The sequence below is a fragment of the Anser anser genome (assembly GCF_964211835.1).
Source record: "Anser anser genome assembly, chromosome: 1".
In the NCBI taxonomy this organism is placed as follows: domain Eukaryota; kingdom Metazoa; phylum Chordata; class Aves; order Anseriformes; family Anatidae; genus Anser; species Anser anser.
This window is the reverse complement of record NC_139720.1, coordinates 65,755,383-65,780,868: the sequence shown is the minus strand read 5'-3', so window position 1 is coordinate 65,780,868 and position 25,486 is coordinate 65,755,383. Positions and strand designations below refer to the sequence as shown.

The window sequence follows — 25,486 nt, the reverse complement described above, 5'->3', positions numbered from 1 at the left end:
ATTTTACAATACTCTGCTAGAAAAAACCTGTAACAATGAACTAAATTTTGTAAAAACGTGTTATGTGAGTTATGCCTGTAGCAAAGATTCTGAAACTCTAAACTGACAGAAAGGCATCAGTAAACCCACTGAAGTGGGTTTCAGACAGTTGAAAGGCGAATTGCCATTTATTTAAGAGAGAACACTGAAGTGACACGTTCACTAGGCTTTTCATCCAAACAGAAGTAACCACAAATAAAGTCTTGCTTTACAGCTTAAGTATGAAACTGTTCAACGTGCTGTGTCTTCCCTGTGGAATAATACCAATAAATGTAGGAACAGATAATCATAACATACCAACTTGGCACATTTTGACTGGAGATGAAGTTAACAAGACGTGTGTCTTCTAGACAATTGCCGATGCCAGGTAAAACAGCTTAAACTAATAAGAATTATTATTATAGAAAAAGACACATCAAATCAAGTAAATATTAAGAATGATCACATGCTCATCTTGGAAAATCACTGTATTTTTACTGCATTACAAGTCATTCTAAATTTTCCTTTATTAGAACTGAAATTTTAGTGTTAAATCTCTTTTTCTTCACACACAATATATTCCCGGGTTTGTTTTTATCAGGATGAGATCTGATCTCATCCTCTTTGTCATCAAAACTTCAGAGTTCAGTAAACAATGTGTCTAAATGACAAGACTTAAATGTAATCATAAACTCTCTGTTTTTCCGGTCAGCATTCAAACATCATCAATCCAAATACCGAAACTGTGATGCCAAACCAGCCCAGCCACAAGAACCAGTTGTTGGAAAGTCTCAAATATTTTATCCCTGAGGCACATCCTGCCACTGGACAACAAACAGGAAGTCATTGTGTATGGACCCTTCCCAACTACCGCACAAGCTGTAACAGTCAAGCAAAAGAAGATGCACCCATAATTTTATTCCTTGAATTAAGGACTATTGGCAATCTCAAGCACTTCTAAACTGCTGGTTCTAAGCTTTTGTATCTATCTCATGAATTCATCAGCTAACAGAAAGACTGTCAGAAACTTAGGGTAGCTGTTTTCAACATAAAATTTACAGCACGGAAGTCTTATAAAAATTAATAAACACATGATCTGTTCCAATATCTTCTCTTTATTTAACCACAAAACAATGCCTGTCTGATCAGTGGTTTGTGCCACGATAACTACAGAAAATCACCATGTAGTACAATTCCAATGTGAAATGACAATGGCTATATCTATACTGCACTAGTGTCCAGAAATAGTATTCACAGACTAAAGAATTACCATTTTTAGGTCCCAAACTAGGTTTCCGAGTAGAGTCTTCTGGAGCCACTGAGCACATTCATTGTTCTTAACTCATTATTACTACTCTCAAGCCAGTACTTCCCAGTGTGGGCTTAACAAGTATAACTGATGTCAAGAACCATCAGACTGGTTGCCACTTAGTGGAGAAGGCAAATAAATGGGATGCAGAGTCTCTAAACTGCTAACCTAGATTTGTCCAGCAATCCTGATTTTCTAGCCAGGGACAACGATGCTTCAATAACTTAGGATGGGACTTTTTAATCCTTGAATGAGAGAGACTGTAAATGTGGCAGTGGATGCTGTCAACAATTATCCTATGAATTTATATTAATTTGTGCAAAGTTTTAGTGAATTAAAAAGCTGTAAAACTATAATATGAAAATCTTAATACATTCAGTAAAATGGAGGAATATTTCTAATAGACTGAAAGAGATTTTTGAAAACTGAGATCAAAGTTGGAAAATATCAGTCCATAGAGTATTTTTGTAATGTTACAAATGTCTGGAAAGAATGGATAGCAAGCGCTGCTTTGTCATCCGAGTTCTAAAGCAATTTTAAAAACCTCAGTCCTTCAGTGAGGAAACGAACCTTGGCCTCCAAGCAAACCTACAGAGCCACCATTGCAATGCCCTAAAAACTGCTGACTGAAGCCCTAGTCAAGGCACAAGCAGAAAACAGGCATGGCTGTTTACAGCAGGGCCAACAGACAGTTTCTTTCTCTGGAACCATGAGGCCTGCTACAGCAAGGAACTTGCTTGAACATACATCATTATTTAGTAATACAAGAGGTAGAGTGTAAAGGTAAAAGGAGGAAGGAGAGGGGAATGAGTGTATATGTAATACCACAGGAAGATGAAATGCTGCCACAGAAGACTGCTGACACTGCACTGAATGCTGTTACTGTGGTAACTGATGATTAAAAATGATGGGAAAAAAGTCTGGAACACATGGCAAGGAGAAGGTAGTTTCTTTATGTTGTACTTCAAGGCTGTGTTCAAGGGCATGACAGAGCCTCGTTTTCTGTGTCTGCTTGGCTGTTGTCAGGTTGCTCGGGTCTTTTCCTGGCAGAAGTCTCTGCTTGACAGAAACAATTACCGAGGAGCAATGACTGGCAAAGCAAGCAGTGCCGTGACTGATAATCTGGGTGGATTACAGGCCTTCGACAAAAGCCATGATGCTTAACTTTGACAGCTGGCAATGTTTGATGAGAACCAATTAGTGGATATACATTCACTTCAGCCAGAAGTCTTCTGTTTCTAGTCCAATAGCTTCCTGAATAGGAAGTGCACAGAATGCTTTCCCTAACTTCTGTCTGCTCACAGATATGCCAGCTACACCATCATAACCACTAAAACCATACTATAAAAACTATGTATTTCGGCATCTGTGTATATTAAAGACTGTAGATTCAAATTTCGTAAAGCTGCATTTGACTCTTCAGATCGTGGTGGTGGTAGACTGTGAAAAAAAAGATCACTTTACCATGACTCTACATGCCCTACACTGTGTAAATGAGGTTGTAACAGCACTATTAAGGTACCAAGTCCACTTCAAGTGGCAATATTTCTCAAAATGCTTCACTATTTCTTTAAAATTTCCTAGCAAAGTAGGTTAATCTGTCCCTTGCTGTTTCAAACAGGTTACCACAACACTTGGAGAATACTAGCATTCAAAGAATACCTTCTGTTCTGCCCAATACTTGCAGGAACCTTTGATGTGCAAGTCCCTTTCAAACCTTTCTGTCTGTTCTTAGCTTTCTTATCACATGGGTTTTCTTTCCCCATTTTTTCGTCTGTTTCCACTCTTGCTAGTGCAAGCATGCAGATACTGCAGCAAAAAAGATCAATAAAGGAAGATGAATCCAAGTTCCCTGATCTCATCACTTATTTCAAACATTTACTTTTGCCTTGTTTTCTCAGCTACAAAGAAGTCACCACTACCATATTCAAAATAACTTAAATACATCTTCCTATACTTCCTAAGTCCCCTTCTGACAGCGTCATCATTTGAGAGGTACCTCCACTCATTAAACTCAGTGAGCACTATTGCACCACCAAGAACTGTCAGATGCTCTTGGAGAACAATGGTAGTTCTGTCACAGAAACAGCTACATTTAGTAATTATCTGCTGGGATTGTATCCATATCACCTGAAGATGAAATTATTTTGCTGCTAGGATAATCATTCATCAGACATGGTTTCAAATCAGTGCAGCTAAGGCAAAGCAAAGACTAACTGCGTTACTTACAGAATCTGTATTATTTCATCAGCAGGGTGGTAATAAAAACCTACAGAAGTGTGGTAGTTCTGATACAACTCCATGGCAGTGAGAGAAAAAAGCTTGCCTGTCAGCTGCCTCTGACCCATTTTACATTCTCCTGTTACAAAGAGAAATCACTCTAACCAGTGGAACTTCACTTTGGAAAAGTTCACAGCAGAGAAGTGTCAAGTGTCAGTGTGCTGGGTTTCCAGGGAAACAAGCAACAGTGGAAAACGAGTATTTTCAGGGGGGAGAAGCTATTCTAGAATCTAAAATTCTTTCCTTTTCCTCATGATCCCACGAACCACATTTACTTGACAAACGAATCTTTGCAGTACCTTGGCCTCATAAGGAAAGTCAGCCAAAATCTTTGCAGGAAAGAAGCACAAAGTAGCACAGAGAAAACATCTTTGGGACTTGAAAGTCTAGATTAAATATGTATTAAATATTGCATAAATGCTGAATATTACTAGTCATCACCAAAAAATTTCTCTCGGTTTATGGGAACGGTAAATAACAGCCCCTCAATTCATGTTGGACTACAGAGGAAGGAGTGATTATGATAAGGAGACGGAAGCAGAACGGAACCACACATATCAAAGAAAAGATTCCTCTGAATGGCAAGCAGACTAGTACATAACCCATACTTTCAATAGCATGAGGTTTCTTATCTCCCTTCGCTAAGATAGAAAGGAGCTTTTTCACAAAGTTGAGAGTAACTGAACAACAAGAGCATATATGGGTAAACAGGAAAGGTGAGGTACCAGATGAAATGGAAGCGCTGAGGGACGAAAAGTAGACATTACTGACGTACATTAGAACGAAGAAGAAGCTGAAGACAATGGTTGATTTTCTACTCTGTCAAAAGTGAAAGCTATCAAAAAAAAAAAAAGCCAAGAAGATCAGAATGCTCATACCTTTCTCTATCTTCCCTTAAGACTGTACTCAGTTGACTAACAAAATTAATTTCAATACCCAGATATTATTATTTTAGGTCAGAAAAGAAGAAACAAAATGGTACTCGGAAAAATCAGATGTCTTCAAATTTACTAATCCTGATAAACTCTTTCCTACTATAGTATAATCTACTATAATGAAAGCTATTAATGGTTATTTTTGGGAACCTGTGGGGATTCGTGGGGTTTTGGAAGACTTTGTTAAGGTTTCTGACACTGTCTCACATGACACACTCACGAACAACTTCAGGCTAAGGAAAAGCTTCATTTTGAGTTTTGTCCAGTTTTGGATACCACACTTGGAGAAAGAAATAGACAAATTAAATGAAATCTGAGAAAGCACAACAGGAGGGATCAGATATCTAGAAAACAAGACATATGAAAACTGGAAGAACTGAGACTGCGAAAAACACAGAGGAGATACCATCATAAACCAAAAGGGCTGCTAAAAATAGCTAAGAAACAAGTCCTTCTCTTTCTTTCTTTCTTTCTTTCTTTCTTTCTTTCTTTCTTTCTTTCTTTCGTTCGTTCGTTCTTTCGTTCTTTCGTTCTTTCGTTCTTTCTTTCCTTCCTTCCTTCCTTCCTTCCTTCTTTCTTTTTCTTTCTTTCTTTCTATGCTCATACCAGATAGAAAAAAGTAGTAATGAGCTTAAATTGCAGTAAGGGAAATTACAGATCACAATGACATTATAATGATAAAGACAGATGAGCCATAGAAAAGACTTCTCAAGATTGAAAGTCTCCACTAAGAGTATTTAAGAACAGATTACAGGTATAATTGGTTCTGCTTTAAAGTGAGATGAATTTTCTATGATTAAAATATAAAAGTGTGGGCACTAAACTGTTTAGGAAATTATACTCCAAAGTAGTTATCAACTGCTCACTAACAAAATGGATGAATAAATCATGTGTGTTACATGAAGCTCTGTCCTGAGCCCAGTACTATTCAGTATTTTTTCATTAACAACCTGTGTGATACAAGAAACTGTTTATGAAATATGAAGGAAGAAGCTTAGGTGAGTGATTTTGCAAGCATGCTGAAGTACAGGACCAAAACTCAAAATGTTCTTAAAAGACTCAGGAACTGATTGCAGGCAGAAGGGATACTCAATAGAGGGGTGTCCCTATCTTTTCTCCACCCAGCTGAAAGCACTGACCTAGAGGATAAGGGGCAATGGCAACAAGTCCCTGCCTGGTGTGGCAAATACATCCCCTCATGGACTTCCCAACCTTCCCACGTGCCCGTGCACAATAGGCATGAAGCTTTGCGGGTTGATCTGAACGATATTGAGGAACACTGTACATCTGGCTTGGAGGTGACAAGGAAGTCACGTTGACCTGTGCCCTGCATTGAAACCGTTCCCACCAAGAAAAAAAAAAGATGGGTCGTTGCCTTGGGAGACTCCCTTCTGAAGGGATCAGAAGGCCCAATATGTAGTCTGGACCAACTTCACAGGGAGGTCTACTGCCTCCCTGGGGCCCGGATTAGGAACGTGAAGAGAATGCTTTCTGTGCTCATTCAGCCCTCAGACTATTATCCATTATTGATATTTCAGGTAGGTGGTGATGAAGCTTCAAGATGAAGTCTGAGGGCAATCAAAAGAGACTTCAGAGTGCTGAGACAACAAGTTAAGGGGTCAGGAGCATAGGCGGTGTTTTCCTCTATCCCTCCAGTTGCAGGGACTGACGAGGTGAGGAACAGGAAGAGCCAGCAAATCAATATCTGGCTCCAAACCTGGTGTCACAGAACTTTGGGGATTTTGACCATGGGTCATTTTACAAGACACCAAGCCTGCTGGCAATGGACAGGGTTCATCTGCCTCTAAGTGGGAAAAGGATCTTTGCTCAGGAGTTAGCAGGGCTCATTGCTCTAAGCTTTAAGGGCTTTAAGCTATATTTGAAGGGGGAAAGGGATAAAACCAAGCTTGACAGAGACAAGCCTGGGGGTGGTACAACAATGGTTATGGGATGGTGTGTTAGCAAGTTACATCAGTCTGCCTCCCAGTTGAGGTAGGGGTTATATAGCCATGTGGCACCAAAGGCACAAGGGATAACAATCACAAAAATTTTAGAAACTCTTCTAGGTTAGGGAAGCTCATGGAGCAGATAGGTTAGGAAGGAGAGGCAGTGGGGTAGCCCTTGTATGTTAGGGAGTGTTTGTATTGTCTTGAGATTAACAATGGCGATGACAGGGTTGAATGTTTATGGGTAAGACTTAGGGGGAAGGCCAATGAGGCAGATGTCCTGGTGGGCATCTGTTATAAACTGCCTAACCAGGCCAAAGAGGCAGATGAAATATTCTACAAACAGCTGGGAGAAGTCTTGCAATTGTTAGCCCTTGTTCTCGTGGGGGATTTCACCTTACCAGATGTCTGCTGGAAATACAACACAGCAGAGAGTCTAGGAGGTTTCTAGAGCATGTGGAAGATAACTTCCTGACACAGCTGGTGAGTGAGCCAAGTAGGGATGGTGCCCCGCTGGACCTCTTGCTCATAAATAGAGAAGAACTTGTGGGTGATGTGAAGGTTGAAGGCCAACTTAGGCACAGTGATCATGAATTAACAGAGTTTTTGATTCTTGGAAAAGTAAGGAAGGGGGTAGGCAAAACTGCCACCCTGGCCTTCTGGAGGGCAGACTTCAGCCTGTTAAGCAGACTGGTTGCCAGAGTCCCCTGGGAGGCAGTCCTGAAGGGCGAAGGTGTCCAGGAAGGGTGGACACTCTTCAAGAAAGAAATCCTAAAGACACAGGAGCAGGCCATTCCTACATGCTGAAAAATGAGCCAGCGCGGAAGAAGACTGGCCTGGCTAAACAAAGAGCTGTGGCTAGAGCTCAGGAAGAAAAAGAGGGTTTATGACCTTTGGAAGAAGGGGCAGGCCACTCAGGAGGACTACAAAGATGTCATGAGGCTGTGCAGGGACAAAATTAGAAGGGCCAAAGCCCAGCTTGAACTCAATCTGGCTACTGCTGTTAAAGACAATTAAAAAATGTTTTTATAAACACATAAACAAGAAAAGGAGGACTAAGGAGAGTCTACATCCTTTATTGGATGTGGGGGGAAACACACCGACAAGAGATGGGGAAAAGGATGAGGTACAGATGACTTTTTTGCCTCAGTCTTTAGAATCAAGACCAGTTGTTCTCCACGTACTCTGTCCCCTGAGATGGCAGATAGGGATAGGGAGCAGAATGATGCCCTCATAATCAAAGAGGAAATGTTTAGCGACCTGCTCCTCCACTTAGATGTACACAAGTCTCTGGGGCCAAATGGAAGGGGTACTGAGGGAGCTGGCAGAACTGCTCACCTAGCTGCTTTCCATCATTTATCAGCAGTCCTGGCTATCATGGGAGGTCCCAGTCAACTGGTGGCTAGCAAATGTGATGCCAATCTACAAAAAGGGCCAGAAGGAGGATCCCAGAAACTACAGGCCCGACAGTCTGACCTTGGTGCTGGGGAAGCTCATGGAGCAGATTATCTTGAGCATGATCACACAACACTTACAGGACCATCCAGGTGATCAGGCCAAGTCAGCATGGGTTTATCAAAGGCAGGTCCTGCTTGACGAACCTGATCTCCCTTCTATGACAAGGTGATGCACTCAGTGGATGAGGGAGAGGCTGTGGATGTGGTCTAACTAGACTTCAATAAGACTTTTGCCACTGTTTCCCACAGCATTCTCCTAAAGAAGCTGGCTGCTCAAGGTTTACATGGGTATATGCTTTGTTGGATTAAAAACTGGCTGGGTGGCCAGAGTTGTGGTGAGTGGAGTTAAATCCAACTGGAGGCCGGTCACTAGTGGTGTCCCCCAGGGCTCAGTATTGGGGCGAGTTCTCTTCAATGATCTGGATGAGGGGATCGAGTACACACTTGGTAAGTTTGCAGATGACACCAAGTGCACGAGTGTTGATCTGCTCTAGGGTAGGAGAGCTCTGCAGAGGGATCTGGATAGACTGGACTGATGGGCCAAATGTATGAAGTTCAACAAGTATAAAGGCGTGGGGCACAACAACCCCATGCAATGCTACAGGCTAGGGAAAGAGTAGCTGAAAAGCTGCCTGGCGGAAAGGGACCTGAGGGTATTGGTCGACAGCCTTCTGAATATAAGCCAGCAGTGTGCTCAGGTGGACAAGAAAGCCAACAGCATCTCTTGCTGATACAAGAAGGCTTGTATCAGAAATAGTGGGGCTAGCAAGACTAGGGAAATGATTGTCCCTCTGTACTCGGCTCTGGTGAGGCCGTACCTCGAATGCTGTGTTCAGTTTTGGGCCCCTCACTACAAGGAGGCCATCAAGGTTCTGGAGCATTTCCAAAGAAGGGCAACAAAGCTGGTGAAAGATCTAGACAATAAGTCTTATGAGGAGTGGCTAAGGGAGCTGGGGTTGTTTAGTTTGGAGAAAAGAAGGCTCAGGGGATATTGTATTTTACAATTACCTTAAAGGAGGTTGTAGCAAGGTGGGGATCAGGCTCTTCTCCCAAGCACCAACTGATGATGAGGGGAAATGGCCTCAAGTTGCACCAGGGGAGGTTTAGGTTGGATATTAGGAGAATTTTCTTTACTGAAAGGGTTGTGTGGCATTGGAACAGGCTGCCCAGGGAAGTGGTTGAGTCACCATCCCTGTAGGTCTTTAAGAAACACGCAGATTTAGAACTTAGTAGCATGGCTTAGTGGTGGACTTCAGTACTAGGTTAAAGGTTGGACTAGATGATCTTAGAGGTCTTTTCCAACCTGAACAATGCTATGATTTGAAAACTATGTTAAGAAAAGGCAGTATAATACAAATGTACCCAGCAACCCAGTATGCACTGTAATCTGGAGTCACACCACTTAGAATGAAAATTTTGAGATCCCATCATCAGTAACACTGAATCAAGCTAGTTTCTGATAACTTCTGCAACAGTATATTAAAAAAGAATTGGGAATAATTGTGAAATATACATAACAGAATCACAGAATCATAGATGGTTTAGGTCGGAAGGGACCTAAAAAGTTATTTAAAAACAATTCAATTGAATAACACTCCAAGCTCAGAAAACAGACACTGATACAGTTCAGAACCTCCTAACAATTTCAACACTATTACTTAACGATTAAGGCATAGTAGTGCCTCGAGATGTCGGTGAAGCTGGGCCCCCACTGTGCTAGACGCTGTATTAGACACTGCACAAACACAGAAAATGACAATCTTTGCTCCAAATAACTCTTTGTAGAAAACCCCAAGCTTCTGAGACTCAAAGCCCACAGACAGGAAAACCTCAGCCCATTCATATATGCCTTCCACTTAAAACTCAAATCTACAAGAGTAGGACTTCACACTGGTATAACAAATATATCTTGATTTTTAAAACTTAGCCTGACTAGAAGATGAATATATGGCAAATAGGCTCTTTTCTAACAGATGAGTGGTAGATGTGCTGCCACAAAGCACGCCAGAGTTTGTTGGGACTCTTTCAATTCCAGCATGACACACATTGCAGGGACTTCTGTATGGCATATAATCTGAGCACACTGGCTGGCACTCGCCACACTACATCTGGACTTTGTTAGGTAACCTTCAGCTCTGTTTTCTTGCATCAGACCTGGCCCCCTCATGTGAAGCAGCCTCCCAACCACTCTTTCACTATGAGCTAGTCAAGGAGACAAAGTACTTTGGGAGGAAGTAAATTGGGACCACATTAGCTGGTGACCCTCGCCCTGCAATTGGCCTCCCTTTCCGATGATAGAGGAAATCCCTCATACAAACTGACAACCAATATGAAACAGGCAGCTCCATTTACTGGAAAGCCTGGTCAACGCTGAGTGCCTCATTAGGAAACGGTCTCTATATTGAGCCACATTCCTGCAATTCAGAGCCTAGAAACTCTAAATTAAAACAACATTGATGCCGTATCCTCTTTCTGAAATGCCTCTCTTCATCCAAACTTTAACATACATACTTAAATAAATTAAAGACCCAAAATGTCTTTGGCAGTACTCCTTCCTTCTCTTTCACAGTAATACCCTTCCTGCACGAGTGGCTTGGAACGTGACAATGTTGAGAAGGGACAAAGGAGAATTAAAGCAAAGAATAACTGGAACCTTCCATAGTCGGTATAACTTTTTCTTGATGAATCTGTGTGCCTTCACCTACAGTTTTAAGTAAGTAAAAATCACTTGAAATTGTGGGGCTGAAGAACTTGGACATTATTTTTTAAGATGTAAATTGAGGTTTATCAATAGACGGTTCTTGTTTTAGGAAAGAATTGCCTCTTTATACCCCCTAAGAAAGGTCAATTAACAGTGAGTCAGTCTACTAACAGCAGAAGCTATTGTAGCCACACAATGATTATCAGCACAAGCAATGAAAAGGTATAATCTGAACCCCATGCACAGACAATTTGATCCATTCACATTCATTATTGCGGGGTAGTCAGAAAAAACACTTTTCTAAAACGTTATCTCTCTCAGAGGCTTTTTACCAGTTTGCAGTTGGGTTCAGAAATAAGGTCTATGGTATGTACCACAGTATGTGTAACTCTTCACACAAACCACCCACTTCCGATATTGCTCAGCACTTCTGTTTGTGTCCTACATACATGGAAACGGGAACCTCTTAGTCAACTGTGCCTACCAGCCAACTGAAAGAGCTGCTTTCCCACAACCAACTGTAATCGTTTCCTAGAAATGGGATGGACTGAAATATAACATGATTATCAGGGAGGTCAACAGTTCTGAAATAGTATTAAAGACACAAGGAAGGAATTAGAAAGGTCAGAATTCCAGATCTGAATCTGAAGGGTTGAATGAACTTTTTAAGATCCAGAATTGATTTTCAAAGTCTTCCATAAGATCCTGATTAACTTGCCTTTCTCGAACAGATGTGTTTAATACATCTACAAATTTAAATGACTTTTCATTCACAATTTCTACTGGAAATTTAGGAATTTCTACTGATGAAGAAGCACAGCAAAATACAAGGCTGTTGACCTGTCTGACCTGCACTAACCAAAGAGGACCACAAGGGCCAAGTACACCGATAACTTGCAAAATGTGGAAAAATGAAATTCCCTTTGACTATAGCTGTAATGAGGATCATGGAAAATTTAATAGCATCTCTTCTGCACCATCTTCTACTTCTAGAGCTGTTAAATTCTGTACAATTTCAGTTGGTGACCTCAATGCAGAAAAAGTACATATCAAAGCTGCTGGTATTGAACAAGTAAATGTGATGTCATCCCCTACAACTTAGAGAGTTGGTGAGTTCTCTGTTGGTATAATTACTGTCACATGATAAGTAACTTGTAAGTTTATTTTGGAAATGAATTATCCCATGCCTATGCACAAAAGCACTTAGAATGGGCATCCTTAAGGGAAATGTCTTTTTAGGAACAGTATATATTATGTGACTTACCATCACTGAAAACTAATGATGTGAACTACAGCAATACTAAAAATCAACTAAGTGAAAACTAAGTCACTACAGATAACCACAACATTAATACATAGATTGCATACACACAATCTTCGGTAGAAAAAAAAATCCCTAAAGATCATTCTGTCTACCAGCCAAGGATAATCAGAAGGAAACTCAGAAAGACAAGTTGCATGAAGTAGCTAGCATTTAAACTCAGGACAAGAATTACAAATAAAAATTTCCAATTTCTCTTAGAACAAGTATTAACATATTCTAAGGCTATTATGTCTACCAACAATTAAATGAAGAAAATAAGTACTTTACATTGCTGTGAACACTTCTGAATCCCATTCTAGTAGGAAGTCATTTGGATGACAAGTGAAAGTAATTGCAACTGTTGCTCAAAAGTAAATAAGTACACTGTATTTCCTACTCATTTTAAAGCTGTTGTGAAACTATACAATTACTGTTGTAAAATTAAAATAATTGCCATCTTAAAAATACACAGCCAGTAACCTACTTGTGTTTCCTAAGGAAGAAGCAGAGAAATCCCTTATTACGGCAGAGACCTGGTTTTGTCTTACTGTTTTTGACCTCAACAGAAATCATCTGTTGATGAAATGCTGTGCATGATAAAACTTTTTTAAGATGGAATCAATGGTACTGAAGCAGTTGATACTGGACTGACAGCAGTATTACGTGTTCTTACAGGGAATGTGGCATGGCACTAACAGAGAAGAATCCAACAAAAGTGCTGAAGTGAAAAATCTACACAGATCCTGGATCTCTTATTGTCAGGGTTGCCTTCTGCTTCCACAGTGTTTTATCAGCAATATATTTTTCACTTTGCATTTAATACTGAAACAAAATTTTATGGGCTTGAATAGAAACATACTTTTTCTGATTGTTATACTAACACAGAAAGGTCTTAGGAACAGGAGAAGGACAGAAATAGAAATGGACCAATCTCCCCACTCACATGGCCTCCCAGATTCCACTCAAGTAACCAGCATTCCTTTACGAGCTTCTGTCACAGATTAGAAACCACAACAGAGACCGTGTGGTGTAATACGGTTCAATTTGACCCTTATGGCAAGGACAAATTTCATCCATTTATGCTTCCTCCCTGACAAGGCAAATATAGAACACCAAAAGAAGTATCACTCAATTTCCCTGAGTCTCTGGAAGTTAAGAATAAATGTCTTTTTCATTCACAGTTTCCTACATACTGTAGCACATGTACGACAGCAGCAGTGACACAAGGAAATCCCTCTGATCATGGAGGCTGTTTAATTCCCACCATGTTTTAAAGTCTTCATGATCAGTAGCTAGTTTGAAATTGTTATTCATGTACTTTTTGTCACAAAATAAACGTCATATAAATAAACGTCAATAACGTCACACCAAATTACTAACTGGTTTCTTTCCTCTCCCTCCTCTACCCACCTGCTGCTTGAGCTGTTGTACGAGGCGGTCTTTCTCTCGCTTGAGTGCAGCCACTTCGTCTTGGGTCTTCTTCTTGGAGGATGAAAGTTCTAGCAGAGCAATATTGGCATCTTTTTCACTAATGGCAGCAAGAAGTGCTTCCTGTCTGAAAAACACAGATACATGATTATCCTGCAAAACTAGGAGCATTGAACACAGAACCATAGACATACCATATACCACAGACATTGTAAGAGCGTGCAACTCTGCTGGGCAGAAATAAATGCGGTTGTTGCGGTTATATCCATTGGTGGAGCAGGAAGTCAGACCCAGCTGCCTACCCCAAGATGACAGTGCTTATAGGATAAGAAAAAGATATAATAAAGTTATCATTCTGCATTTGGCTCCTAAATTTTTTAATAACAACCATTTATTGCTTCTTCAGATGAACATTTTCATTCTTTATAATGTTCTAAACATTTCCAGAATGGATTTTAAGAATGCACACAGAAATACTTGACTAATCGTAAGACTTCCGTGCTAAATTATTGTTAGGTTATGCTGTCTACTCATGCAGCTATTTTAGAAGGAAGGTGGCATGTGACAAGTTTACTGAAATCACTTGAATAATACAGTGTATTCCCAGAAGCATACAATGACACAGACACTTTTGTGCTACATGACAGATGTTGAAATAGATGACCTCAAGGATGCTTGATCTATTCTTTGATTTTTTTTGTGAGTAACTAACATAGTGATGAGCTCTTCAGACACATATCTGAAGAGAAAGGTAGGCCTGCTCTCATCACAAACCTTTTTCAGCTTTGCAAAAATGTTGTAAGCAAAAAAATTCTGCAGTAATATAAGAACTCGCTATAGAAATACCTCATCACACTCCTCCCCAATTGCAAAAAATCTCTCACAAATACCCTTGCAGTTCAGAAACATTTTGTAGATACTGGAAAGAGGGGAGATACAGATAATAACCCTGTCAATAAAACAGCAGTTCTCAAATGAACTCAAAGGATTGGTATATGTTAGGAAAACCAACTATTTCTGCCCTTTGACCTTAATTCTCACCTTTAGCTGCCATGCTCAAGTCAGGATGTGCAACAGGACATAAAGGAAAACTTTGACCTTATTCTCCAATAGGGGTGGCTTGTCCCCCCTCTCATAACTTAAGTATTCACCTTGTGAAGAAGGGATAGAACAGAAATCCTTTCTAACCTATTGTGGACATTTGAAAGATTGCATCATGCAGGAGTGACGAAGAAAGAGGAACTTGGAATATTACAGATTTCCTACCTACCTTTTCTTTAAAAATTTAGTTGCAAATGGAGCTAAAGCAGTAAAGATCCCAAATTCCCAAATGATCCAAATTTCGATCTCATTATAAAAAAAAGCATATTAATGTTAATAATTTGAGGAAAATTTTTAAAGAATAATCAAAGGTGCTAAAATTATTCTGCTAATCATGTCAACAGCAATTATTATGCTAATAATATTGTATAAACAGTTGTTTATTAAAGATATAAGAAATGTTAAAGAAGTTTAGTGTAAACAATTAAGATTGATATTAATTATACCATTACATCCTTCTGTTGTCAAGATCGTTTTTTAATCAAGTGTCACCATCACAATCTGGTGAATTAGGATAACAATGGCAAACTGTTGAGGGTAGTATTGACACTTAATCTGCTTTTTCTAATTCATCTATTATCAATCCTTAAGGAGACTAAGTCAGCTTTCTCATTTCCTTTCTGTATCCTCTTTCTAAACAACTTAACTTAACCTCAGTGACAAAAATACTTGATGCAAAAAGTACTCATTGGGCTCCCTGTGAGTGAAGACCTGACTGAGAAAATTTGAAAAGAATGGGACAAATGGACGCTGCTACCATTTAATATTGATGTCTTAAACATATGTATCCAATATATATCCTTGGGACTTTGAAACTGATGGCTTAGAAAGGGAACCAATTGGTACTACTGGAATACAGAAATTTTTATGTTAGATGCTGAAAGCCTCACAATTTTTATGACCTTGCATGAAAAGATGCATCTATTACTGCAGTGTGTCTGAGAACGGGGAGTGAAATACTTCCATGAGGGAGTTCAGGGCTTAAATCAAGGGTATAGGGAGATGCATACCTAAATAAGTAGGACGTAATCAGATAGTTTGCATTGGCTGAAGCTGAGCTTGATGAAGAATTTACTGTCCTGGATAAATACTAATCCCCCCTCCAAACTGTAAGAATAACAGCACATGTATTTGCTTCTTGACCTTGCTCTTCTAAAAAGTCTGAACAATAGTTTTTCCTCCTTAAACACCCTCAACACATCATTTTAATAGAATGGGACCAAGCAGTGTCTACACATGCAGTTATGCTGACAGATCTGAGCAGACAGTAGCCTCTGAGAAGCTCAGGGTTGCAACCCTTTAACCCAGCGCAGCAGCAGCCAGCACAGCACTTTGAAACACAGATAAAAAAGAGTTATGTGAAAAGCGTGTGCACTCCACAGCACCAGAGCAGAAGCCACTTCTCTTTGGGAGTTGTAGGCATGAGACATCCCATTTAAAAAAACGCTGATATTTTTACAGGTGAAAAAAAACTAAATACACAGCTCTCACTTGAAAGGTATGGAGTTTTGCTAAGACAATAGGTGAGTTGATGAGGTTCATTGATGAGAAAGTTCACGACTGCGTTCACATCAATGACAGCTGGGAATGGAAGAACTTTTTCTTATGGCTAACAGATTAAGTGAGAAGAGGATGATGGTCTATGACCTGGCATCCTTCTGATCCCAGTGTGTGACCATGCTCTTACAAATATTTATGTCAGTTAAAGCTGAAGACCTCTGCACAGGCAGAGCATAAAAAAACCACTGCTAAGATGTGATCTCTGTTTGTCCCCTCTGTTGCTTCAATGACTGCTAGTTTTGCTGAAGTTACCCATATGCAGATGTTTGCTCTTATAAGGATCTCAACTAAAGCCATATATACAGTACATATATATATATAAAAGCAAAACAAAACAAAACAAACAAAAAATACCATGCATTACAAGAAGAAAAAGTGTGTATATCAACAGAAAAAATTTTTCACTACCTGACAGAAGAATGGACATACACAATGGATTTCTGTGGCTGGAATTCAACTCTGGATTTATACAAGCATTTTTTGTACATACTCCCAGAGTAAGCTTGCCTTAGGTGGACTACCAACACATCAGAAACTTGACAGATCCTGTTTAGAGGGTACCTAGATATTGCCTAGACTGTATGTAGAAAAAACAGCACCTTACAGAATCACAGAATCGTCTAGGTTGGAAGAGACCTCCAAGATCACCTAATCCAACCTCTGACCTAACACTAACAAGTCCTCCACTAAACCATATCACTAAGTTCAACATCTAAACGTCGTTTAAAGACCTCCAGGGATGGTGACTCAACCGCTTCCCTGGGCAGCCCATTCCAATGCCTAACAACCCTTTCAGTAAAGAAGTTCCTCCTAACATTCAACCTAAACCTCCCCTGGCATAACTTTAGCCCATTCCCCCTCGTCCTGTCACCAGGCATGTGGGAGAATAGACCAACCCCCACCTCGCTACAGCCTCCTTTAAGGTATCTATAGAGAGTGATAAGGTCGCCCCTGAGCCTCCTCTTCTCCAGGCTGAACAATCCCAGCTCCCTCAGCCGCTCCTCGTAAGACTTGTTCTCCAGACCCCTCACCAGCCTCATCGCCCTTCTCTGGACTCGCTCGAGTACCTCGACGTCCTTCTTGTAGCGAGGGGCCCAAAACTGAGCACAGTGCTCGAGGTGCGGCCTCACCAGAGCCGAGTACAGGGGGACAATCACTTCCCTAGCCCTGCTGGCCACACTGCTTCTTATACAAGCCAGGATGCTGTTGGCCTTCTTGGCCACCTGAGCATACTGCTGGCTCATATTCAGCTGCCTATCAACCAGTACTCCCAGGTCCTTCTCTGCCAGGCAGCTTTCCAACCACTCATCTCCCAGCCTGTAGCTCTGCTTGGGGTTGTTGCGGCCCAGGTGCAGGACCCGGCACTTGGCCTTGTTGAACTTCATACAGTTGGCCTCAGCCCATTGGTCCAGCCTATCCTGATCCTCCTGCAGAGCCTTCCTACCCTCGAGCAGATCGACACACGCACCTAACTTGGTGTCATCTGCAAACTTACTGAGGGTGCACTCAATCCCCTCATCCAGATCATCGATAAAGATATTAAAGAGGACTGGCCCCAGTACTGAGCCCTGGGGGACTCCACTAGTGACCGGCCTCCAACTGGATTTGACTCCATTCACCACAACTCTTTGGGCCTGGCTATCCAGCCAGTTTTTAACCCAACGAAGTGTACGCCAGTCCAAGCCACAAGCAGCCAGTTTCTTGAGGAGAATGTTGTGGGAAACGATGTCAAAAGCCTTACTGAAGTCAAGGTAGACCACATCCACAGCCTTTCCCTCATCCACTAAGCGTGTCACTTTGTCATAGAAGGAGAACAGGTTTGTCAGGCAGGACCTGCCTTTCATAAACCCATGCTGACTGGGCCTGATCGCCTGGTTACCCTGCAAGTGCCGCGTGATGACACTAAAGACAATCTGCTCCATGAGCTTCCCTGGCACTGAGGTCAAACTAACAGGCCTATAGTTCCCCGGGTCTACCCTCTGGCCCTTCTTGTAGATGGGCGTCACGTTTGCTAGCCATCAGTCAACTAGGACCTCCCCTGATAGCCAGGATTGCAGATAAATGATGGAAAGTGGCTTGGCCAGCTCCTCCACCAGTTCCCTCAGTACCCTCGGGTGGATCCCATCCGACCCCATCAACTTGCGTACATCCAAGTGCTGTAGCAGGTCACCAACCTTTTCCTCGTGGATAGTGAGGGCCATATCCTGCTCCCCATCCCCTTCCATCAGCTAAAAGTTAAATTAAATTATTAAATCATTAAAAAATATAAATTAAATTATTAAATTATAAAAAGTAAATTAAATTATTCCTTGTACTTCATGACATGATACCATAAAGTCAGGCATTTTTAGATGTTTTAGAATATTTGAAAGATAATCCAAATACATTTATTCTGTGGAGAAATACAGATATTCTTGTGATCTAACAGAAATGAAGAGAAGAAGAAAGGAAAAGGTGCACATCAGAATCTCAGTTGCAGTGTCAAGATTATAGGTGTGGGAACAACTGATAATGGTTGCACTATTACTGCAACTTTGTTTCTGTTACTTTTGCTGTATGGAAAAGTATCCAGCTTTGGATGTCTGCCTGAAACATGAAAAATATCAATAGAATGAAGTGACAGAACATGATACACGACCTCTGCTTTTTCTGGCTATCGGTGTCCTGGGAAACACAGACTGGTTCGGAGTTCTGGTAATTTTCACTTTCTTTAGAGTAATCTGTTTTGATTCTAAAGAAACACTTATTCTTTTAATAGTAAATCCACAATCCTTGCTGATGATTCAGGACCAGAGCCAAGAATATCTCTGTAACAGTATCTATGTAGCCATTACTCTGGTATGGAAATTTGAGGTGCCTCAAATAGCATATAATGCATACCTTCTGCAATCAAAACCTTTGTTGCTCATCTCTACTTAAATGAAAACTCCAGGACCAGGACAATGAGATATGAGAAGCGATCTGTTATCAATTTATTGCTGCATAATACTAATCACAATGGCTTAGAAAAAAGCATCCTACTATCCGAAACTTCAGTTCTGCATTGTGTGTGAAATGGGGTTGTTGGTCAAGAAGTGGTGAGAAAGGAGTTGTTTCTTTCTGAATCTTTTCTGGAACTGATGTAAGATGAAGTTTGAACCAAAATAAGAAAAATATCCTCTGATATGATACGTGTATTCTAGCTGTACTTTTTAATTCTACAAGCTAATTGGATAATCTTTAATAAGAGAGAAGTATAAATTTCACTGTCACCTCTTCTGAAAGGAGACATGTCTGTAATGGCGCACTACTGTGTTCAGCAGAAGCTAGAATTGCTAAAATGCTTCCATAAGCCAGGAAAGAACAAATATCACCAAGTAAAATAAAATTTTTGTGTCTGAAGAGCAATACTAATTTCTAGTAGTTTCCCTTCTCAAGTGCTGCTATTCCCACACAGGCCAGAAGAACTTATGGTAAGATAGGCGAGGTTGTAAGAAGGAGAAAATGGGCTGCTGTGAGAAGGTTGTAGTAGCACATGAACAAACCTAGGTCAGAAGTGCTGGCGTCAGTAGTATAGGCTCAACTTCAGTTTAGGTAGCAGTCAGTGGTATAGCCTTTGCTTGGTCTGCAAAGTGTGTCTCTAGTTTACAACACTGCAAATGTCCTAAGAGGTAGGCAAAGCATGTACTTGCTGCAAAACCCAAGGTGGTTGATCTTTTAAAATAACGTAGGTTAGGTCGGGTATTTCTGTGGCAACTGTAACTCAGCAGGGGGAACACTGCCTATAGGATGCAAGGAAATGGCCTCAAGTTGCACCAGTGGAGGTTTAGGTTGGATACGAGGAAGAATTTCTTAACAGAGAGGATGGTGTCAGGCACTGGAAGGGTCTGCCCAGTGAAGTGGTGGAGTTCCCATCCCTGGAGGTATTTTAAGAGTTGTGTGGACATGGTGCTTAGGGACATGGTGCTTAGGGACATGGTTTAGTGGTGGACTTGGTAATGTAAGGTGAATGGTTGGATGTGGCGATCTTATGGGTCTTTTCCAACGGAAATGAGTGCATGATTCTATTTATCCCCCCATTTGGGCAGGTGCTGTAGCCTGTACCAAGGCTTTACTGCCACTCATAAGCAGTAAGGAGGCTTTAAAGTGGCCTAACTTAGTATTATCAGAACAAGAAAATCTAGTGAAAATAGAATTAGGGTGAAGCCTTTCACTGAATGGTAATTATGATTGCTACAGACTGGAGTGGTACCAAGACAGATAAAATCAATTCTTAAGAGACAGTGGTGGATATATTCTGAAGCTCGATATGGCAATATAGCTGTCCTCTGGCATACTTCTGATTCACCCACCAGTCTCCCTTTTCTTGGCATTTCAGCTGGGACTGAGAGTTCTTACAGCTGATACCAAAGACAGTGATAATGAATGACTCCAACTCTAAGATACAGATGGATTCAGTTATGGAAGGTGTTGAAGATTGCAGAGGTGAGAAGTCATTGAAAATTGCCATGACTGAATTCTTTTGATGGCAAATATTCTAAGCCTATGAAGCATTCCTGATGAGGTTGTCCTGTAGCATCTACTGGCTATCCTAATACTTTTGTCAAGACACAAAAAAGAACAGTATGCAAAGACACATCTCTTGAATGTAAATGTCTGTCTTTGGGAAGATAACAGGACAAGATGGCAAGAGTTAAAATTTCATCTTGGTTTTCACTACAAGTCTTGAATCAAGGCAAAGCTTTAAGAATGTCCATCAGCCACAGAAAGCATTTTATTTTTTTGGGGGGGGTGAAAGCTAAAAAAGAGAACAATATACTATTATACAACTACATATTACTAAGACTGTAGAAATAGAAGGCATTAAGCAAATCAGTATTTTCTAAACCTCTCTGCAGCATAGAAGACAGGGCTTAAAGTTATGCAACACTTAAATTCAGATGCTGAAGAGAGATTCTTAAAGACCACTTCAGCTGCAGTGACTTCAGTAAAAATGGCAGGTGCTAGCATCTTATATACCTGTTTACAGAGGCCCTAGAAAAAGACAAACACAGCAGACATGAGATTTCTCATATGGGCTTGGGTGAGGATAAATAAGTCATCTGCAGCTTGAGTGACCAGGTGTTTGAATGAGCCTGGAAAATGGCAAACTGCAGCTCATACAGATTTAGTTACCAAGAACCACAGCATATTTTTGCAAACAGGGACATGAGACTTTCTAACTACTCAGTAACCCTCAGCACTGCAGGACTAATATGCTGAATTCCTAGATAATGAGTTGTAGCAGGATAAGCCAAAGAAGATTTAAAAAGGTACATCGACAACACTGTAAGTGTTTTAACTACCAGAGTAGCCATGCTTGTTCTCTGGCGTACAAATAATAATCAAATCAAGATGTCTTTAAATGGTTCCCTACAGCACTTGGTTTCAGGAGACAATGCAGTCCTTCACAGCTATTTCCTAGTAAAGAAGAGGAATCCTTTTGGTAAAAACTATCAGAAAATGAACTTTATAAAGAGGTTTTAAACTATACAGCACAGTTCTGAGGATGTTAACATAGGAATAATTATTAGCTGTACAATTAGGAGGAATAACAGGCTGCAATCAACACAATGATGCTTCAAAGCATAAATATTTTAAATATTCATTAAAATAACATTTACATATTTCAGGAAGAACACAAATTCCGTATATAAATGTTACAAACATATTATCTATATAATTTCAAATTATGAGGTTCATTCCTATATGGAATATTTCTGAAAGTGCAAATGAAATAACTTAAAAGCAGTATTGAGATCAGCAGCAGCACTGATCTTAATGCCTCTGAGGACTTGGGTTAATTATATGAAGTCTAGTTTCATTATACCTGCTCAGGCAGGTACAAGCTCTACAAGCTCACAGCAATCCAGTCACCTCCTTCAACGGAGACTGTTGCTCTTCTGTGAGGAATGACTGACTGACCTGCCAGGGTTCTCAACTTGGTATATTAGGATAAACTGTAATTATGCCTGGTATGCCTTTAATATGAAAGGTTTAGATGTAGAAAGGTTCTGCTATTTTATAAACTGTTTAGTCTCCAGCTGTACTGGCATCAGTCACCACAGAAGGAAAGAGCTACTAGTTGGACAGTACTTGCTTCAGTTGTGTGATTTTAGTTCACAGCATTTACTCAAAGCCTACAGAAAATGCTGATCGAACTTCCAATGTTTTTCTATCACAGATATTTGTAAGACTTAAAATGGCAAATCACCATTAAAATAAGAACTAAATTATTTGCATATGAATTAAAAACACCCCTGCCTTCAAAGTAACAACAACATAAAAAATTATCAAAGAGATTCTGATAAAATTTCCAGTTTTATGACAGACATTTAGGCGGCAGCTTAGAACATAAGTGTTAGGACACAGTATTTAGTAATTTCATAAGTTTAGTAGAATAACATTGTTTGGTTGGGTGACATTTGATAAACTACTAAAAAGTAATTAATAATATACAAAACAGCTGACCCAATGGGATGGTTATCCTAGCATTAATGCCATAATTTTTCATAATAAACTGTGTCAACGCATCTGCAACGGTAGTTCTAAACTCAGCGTTATTTTTTTCCCCACTTTTTTATCTGGTTACAGAATATCTTCAGAAGATTAAGAAACTTAGACTGCTCTGAACCACACAGAGAGAATGCCGGATTCTGACACTGAGCCCCTGGCAACTGGAGCCCACCATCCTGCAACTCTGTTTACTGCACCTGCAGTACCCCTTAAGGAAGGAGGCAGCTCACACAGGGTTCTAGACACTAAAATTAGGTTCTTAAACAACTTGGAAAAATACAGACAGGCAGATTAGAGAACACCATTTTAATATACTAACAGACCAGTACTTTACTTGAAAACAGCTGCCAAATGCTGCACCAGCTATAATTTCATCAGTATTTAAGATGCTGCCATACAAAAAACACGAAGAAGGAATACAAACCCCTAGTGAGTAAAATACTTATCTAAAAGAAACAGGAGCAACATCGTGCTGCAATAAGGTCGGAAAAATGCAATATACTACCTGTTCTTTTAATTACAGCTGGCAGTATTCAAACCTCAGGCTGGAATTAATTTGGGAAATTAATTTGGAAATGGCAAAAAAAAAATGCAATTAATTTGGGAAATTATTTTTCCAAACACAAACATACACCCTCACTCAAAGGGATAATATTATTTCTTCCATTCTTGTACTTCCTTTCTGAATCAACAAGTTACCTTTGTCTTGTGTGGACAGCATTTCAACAGTCTCTCAACCCCATGATCTAAATTTTCACAGCTGCCATATTTACTCAAAACCTACAGAAAACACTGATCAAGATTTTACTGCTTTTCTATCACAGACATTTCAAATGTGATAGATTCAAATTTAAAATGTCATTTAAAATGTCTGTGATATAAAATAGTAAATTACAATTATAATAAGAACTGTATTCTGTAAGAAAGAATTCAAACTGAGAAAAAAATCAGAAGTCATTTGCCATCAGCAAATTGAAGCCTCCTGAATTTACACCTTTTCACTATTCTCTTCAATGTCATCACATACAAGTGAACACAACTAGAAAACAAGAGATAAACATATACATTCTTTGTGAATAAAGATCTCTTCAGAATCTCTTCTCAGAATACATCTCTTGTGGTCACAAGAGATGCTCCTTTAATTTTCTATTGCACGAATAGTGTGATAATAGCAAATGTTGCCTTTAGACACAGGTAGCATTATCACTTGTGCCGCACTTGTTAGAAAAAAATGTTGCTAATATCATATTTGGACTTTTCTATGCAATTTTTCTCTAACATCCTAACTGCTTAGAATCACAGAAGCATCATAGTCGTGCTCATGTCTCAGCTCTGAGTACTCAGAATTTCAGTACAGCTCTTGACTGTGCCTGCCAATGGTTCCAGAAGAAATTCTAAGGTTTGCGCAGAGGGACTTTCCAATCAACTCCTAATTTACTAAACTATTTTTATTGATTAATTCCTCCAGTGAGAGAGGGGCTGCTACACACAGCTGCTAGACTGACTGAGTACGAGCCTTACCTACTTGCCTCTGAAGAGCGGTGGATTCTGAAGATGGCACATTTTAGAATCCTGACATTTGATATTATAAGTGATTTGTCCCTATAAAGGGTAGTAGGTTTTTCTGTTTGTTTGTTTGTTTTTTTTAAGACAACCATCCTTGTTTGACCAGCCTTCGGTGTACAAACCAGAGAGGAGGCAGACGTAGTACTCACAAGGCTTCTGAGTTCCACAGAGCTGGCTTTTCTGAGAAGGAATTCCTTGCACTGTCTGTCTTCTTCTACAGTTTAACAGCAGTGCAAATAGAGCATAAATTAAGGTATAATTTCCATCCAGGCAATACAGTCCACCAGAATATGTACAACAGATTTTGAAAAATGACATTATAAGAAAGGCAGCTCTTGTTTCTTTCCTGCGACACTGTCAAGTACAGGTTGAGCTTTGGCTTAGCGTGTGGTTTCACAATCAGCTTAAGCTGACATAATACAGGGCTCTTGTTGAAGAAGATGTTTCTGTCCTCCCATTTTCAGGTTCCTGCTCCCTCCCTGGTGTCAGCACTAGTGACTGTGTATCCCTGAAACCTGTTGATCCAGTTAAAACTTCACCCTGACTAAATAGGAAAAAAACAAAATCTGTCCACAGGTTCCTTATCCCTAAAGGAACTGGAGCTCAAGACACTGCTACAGCGTCAAAGCTAGTACACTCCAAACTTAAGAATAAAAGTGAATCATGGAATTCACATTGATTATAACACATCAAACAACTACAATTGCTAGGGTGAAAACAATTGTTCTTTAATTAATTTTGTCTGTGTGAATCACCCTCCAGGTGAAAGCTGGTAGAAAGAAATTTCAGCTGTGTCAGTCAACAATGATTGCAATACTGCGGTCTTGGTGTGGTCTTTGATCCTGTGAAAAGATCAAGCCATGACTTACAACATAGTTGGATTAAGAAACTATCCAACCTATAGACTTGAATCAAAGATTTTAACTGATGAAGAATTCACCTCCTTGCTAAATGACTATCATGACTGTTACTTCTGGTTGGTGTAATTATCACTTATTTTTGTATCTGTCTTGTTTCCATAATTGATATACTCATTCCAGTATGTCATCATGCCTTCTTTTCTTTATATTTTATCAGTCTGCTCACTGGAAACCAAGATGAAGGCATTCATTTACTTTCCGTATGATATGTATACTGTTGCTAATCCCATCCCTGTCCCCACTGCATTGTGAGTTCCACTTCTTTTCCTGATCTTTTTATTTCATAGATGTGTCTTATTATTTCTTTTCCTTTGGATAATATAATACAAGATTAGTTATGACAGTTCTCACTTTATTCCTGTAATGTCTGCCTCCAAAAAACAACTCTCTTTCTTGGTTATTTTTTAAGGTGATATGCAGACTGCTGC

At 40.0% G+C, this 25,486-nt stretch overlaps 1 protein-coding gene and 1 long non-coding RNA gene across 15 annotated transcripts in view; one reads left to right on the top strand and one right to left on the bottom strand.

The window, feature by feature from the left end:
• LOC310892291 overlaps positions 1–13,353 on the top strand; it is a 55,547-nt gene extending 42,194 nt beyond the window's left edge. The window contains exon 3 of the long non-coding RNA XR_014578014.1: positions 254–13,353. This is a non-coding gene — a long non-coding RNA (uncharacterized lncRNA). The remainder of the gene's footprint in view (positions 1–253) is intronic.
• The window catches only part of ERC1 (ELKS/RAB6-interacting/CAST family member 1), a 308,495-nt gene that overhangs the window by 49,231 nt on the left and 233,778 nt on the right, over positions 1–25,486 (bottom strand). For all 14 annotated transcript variants that reach the window (XR_014578009.1, XR_014578010.1, XR_014578011.1 and 11 more), the window contains one exon: positions 13,360–13,504. Coding sequence is in view for 10 of the 14 variants with exons in the window: in XM_083819803.1 (XP_083675929.1) it covers positions 13,360–13,504 (145 nt within the window). In the remaining 4 variants the exon portion in view is untranslated. The remainder of the gene's footprint in view (positions 1–13,359; positions 13,505–25,486) is intronic.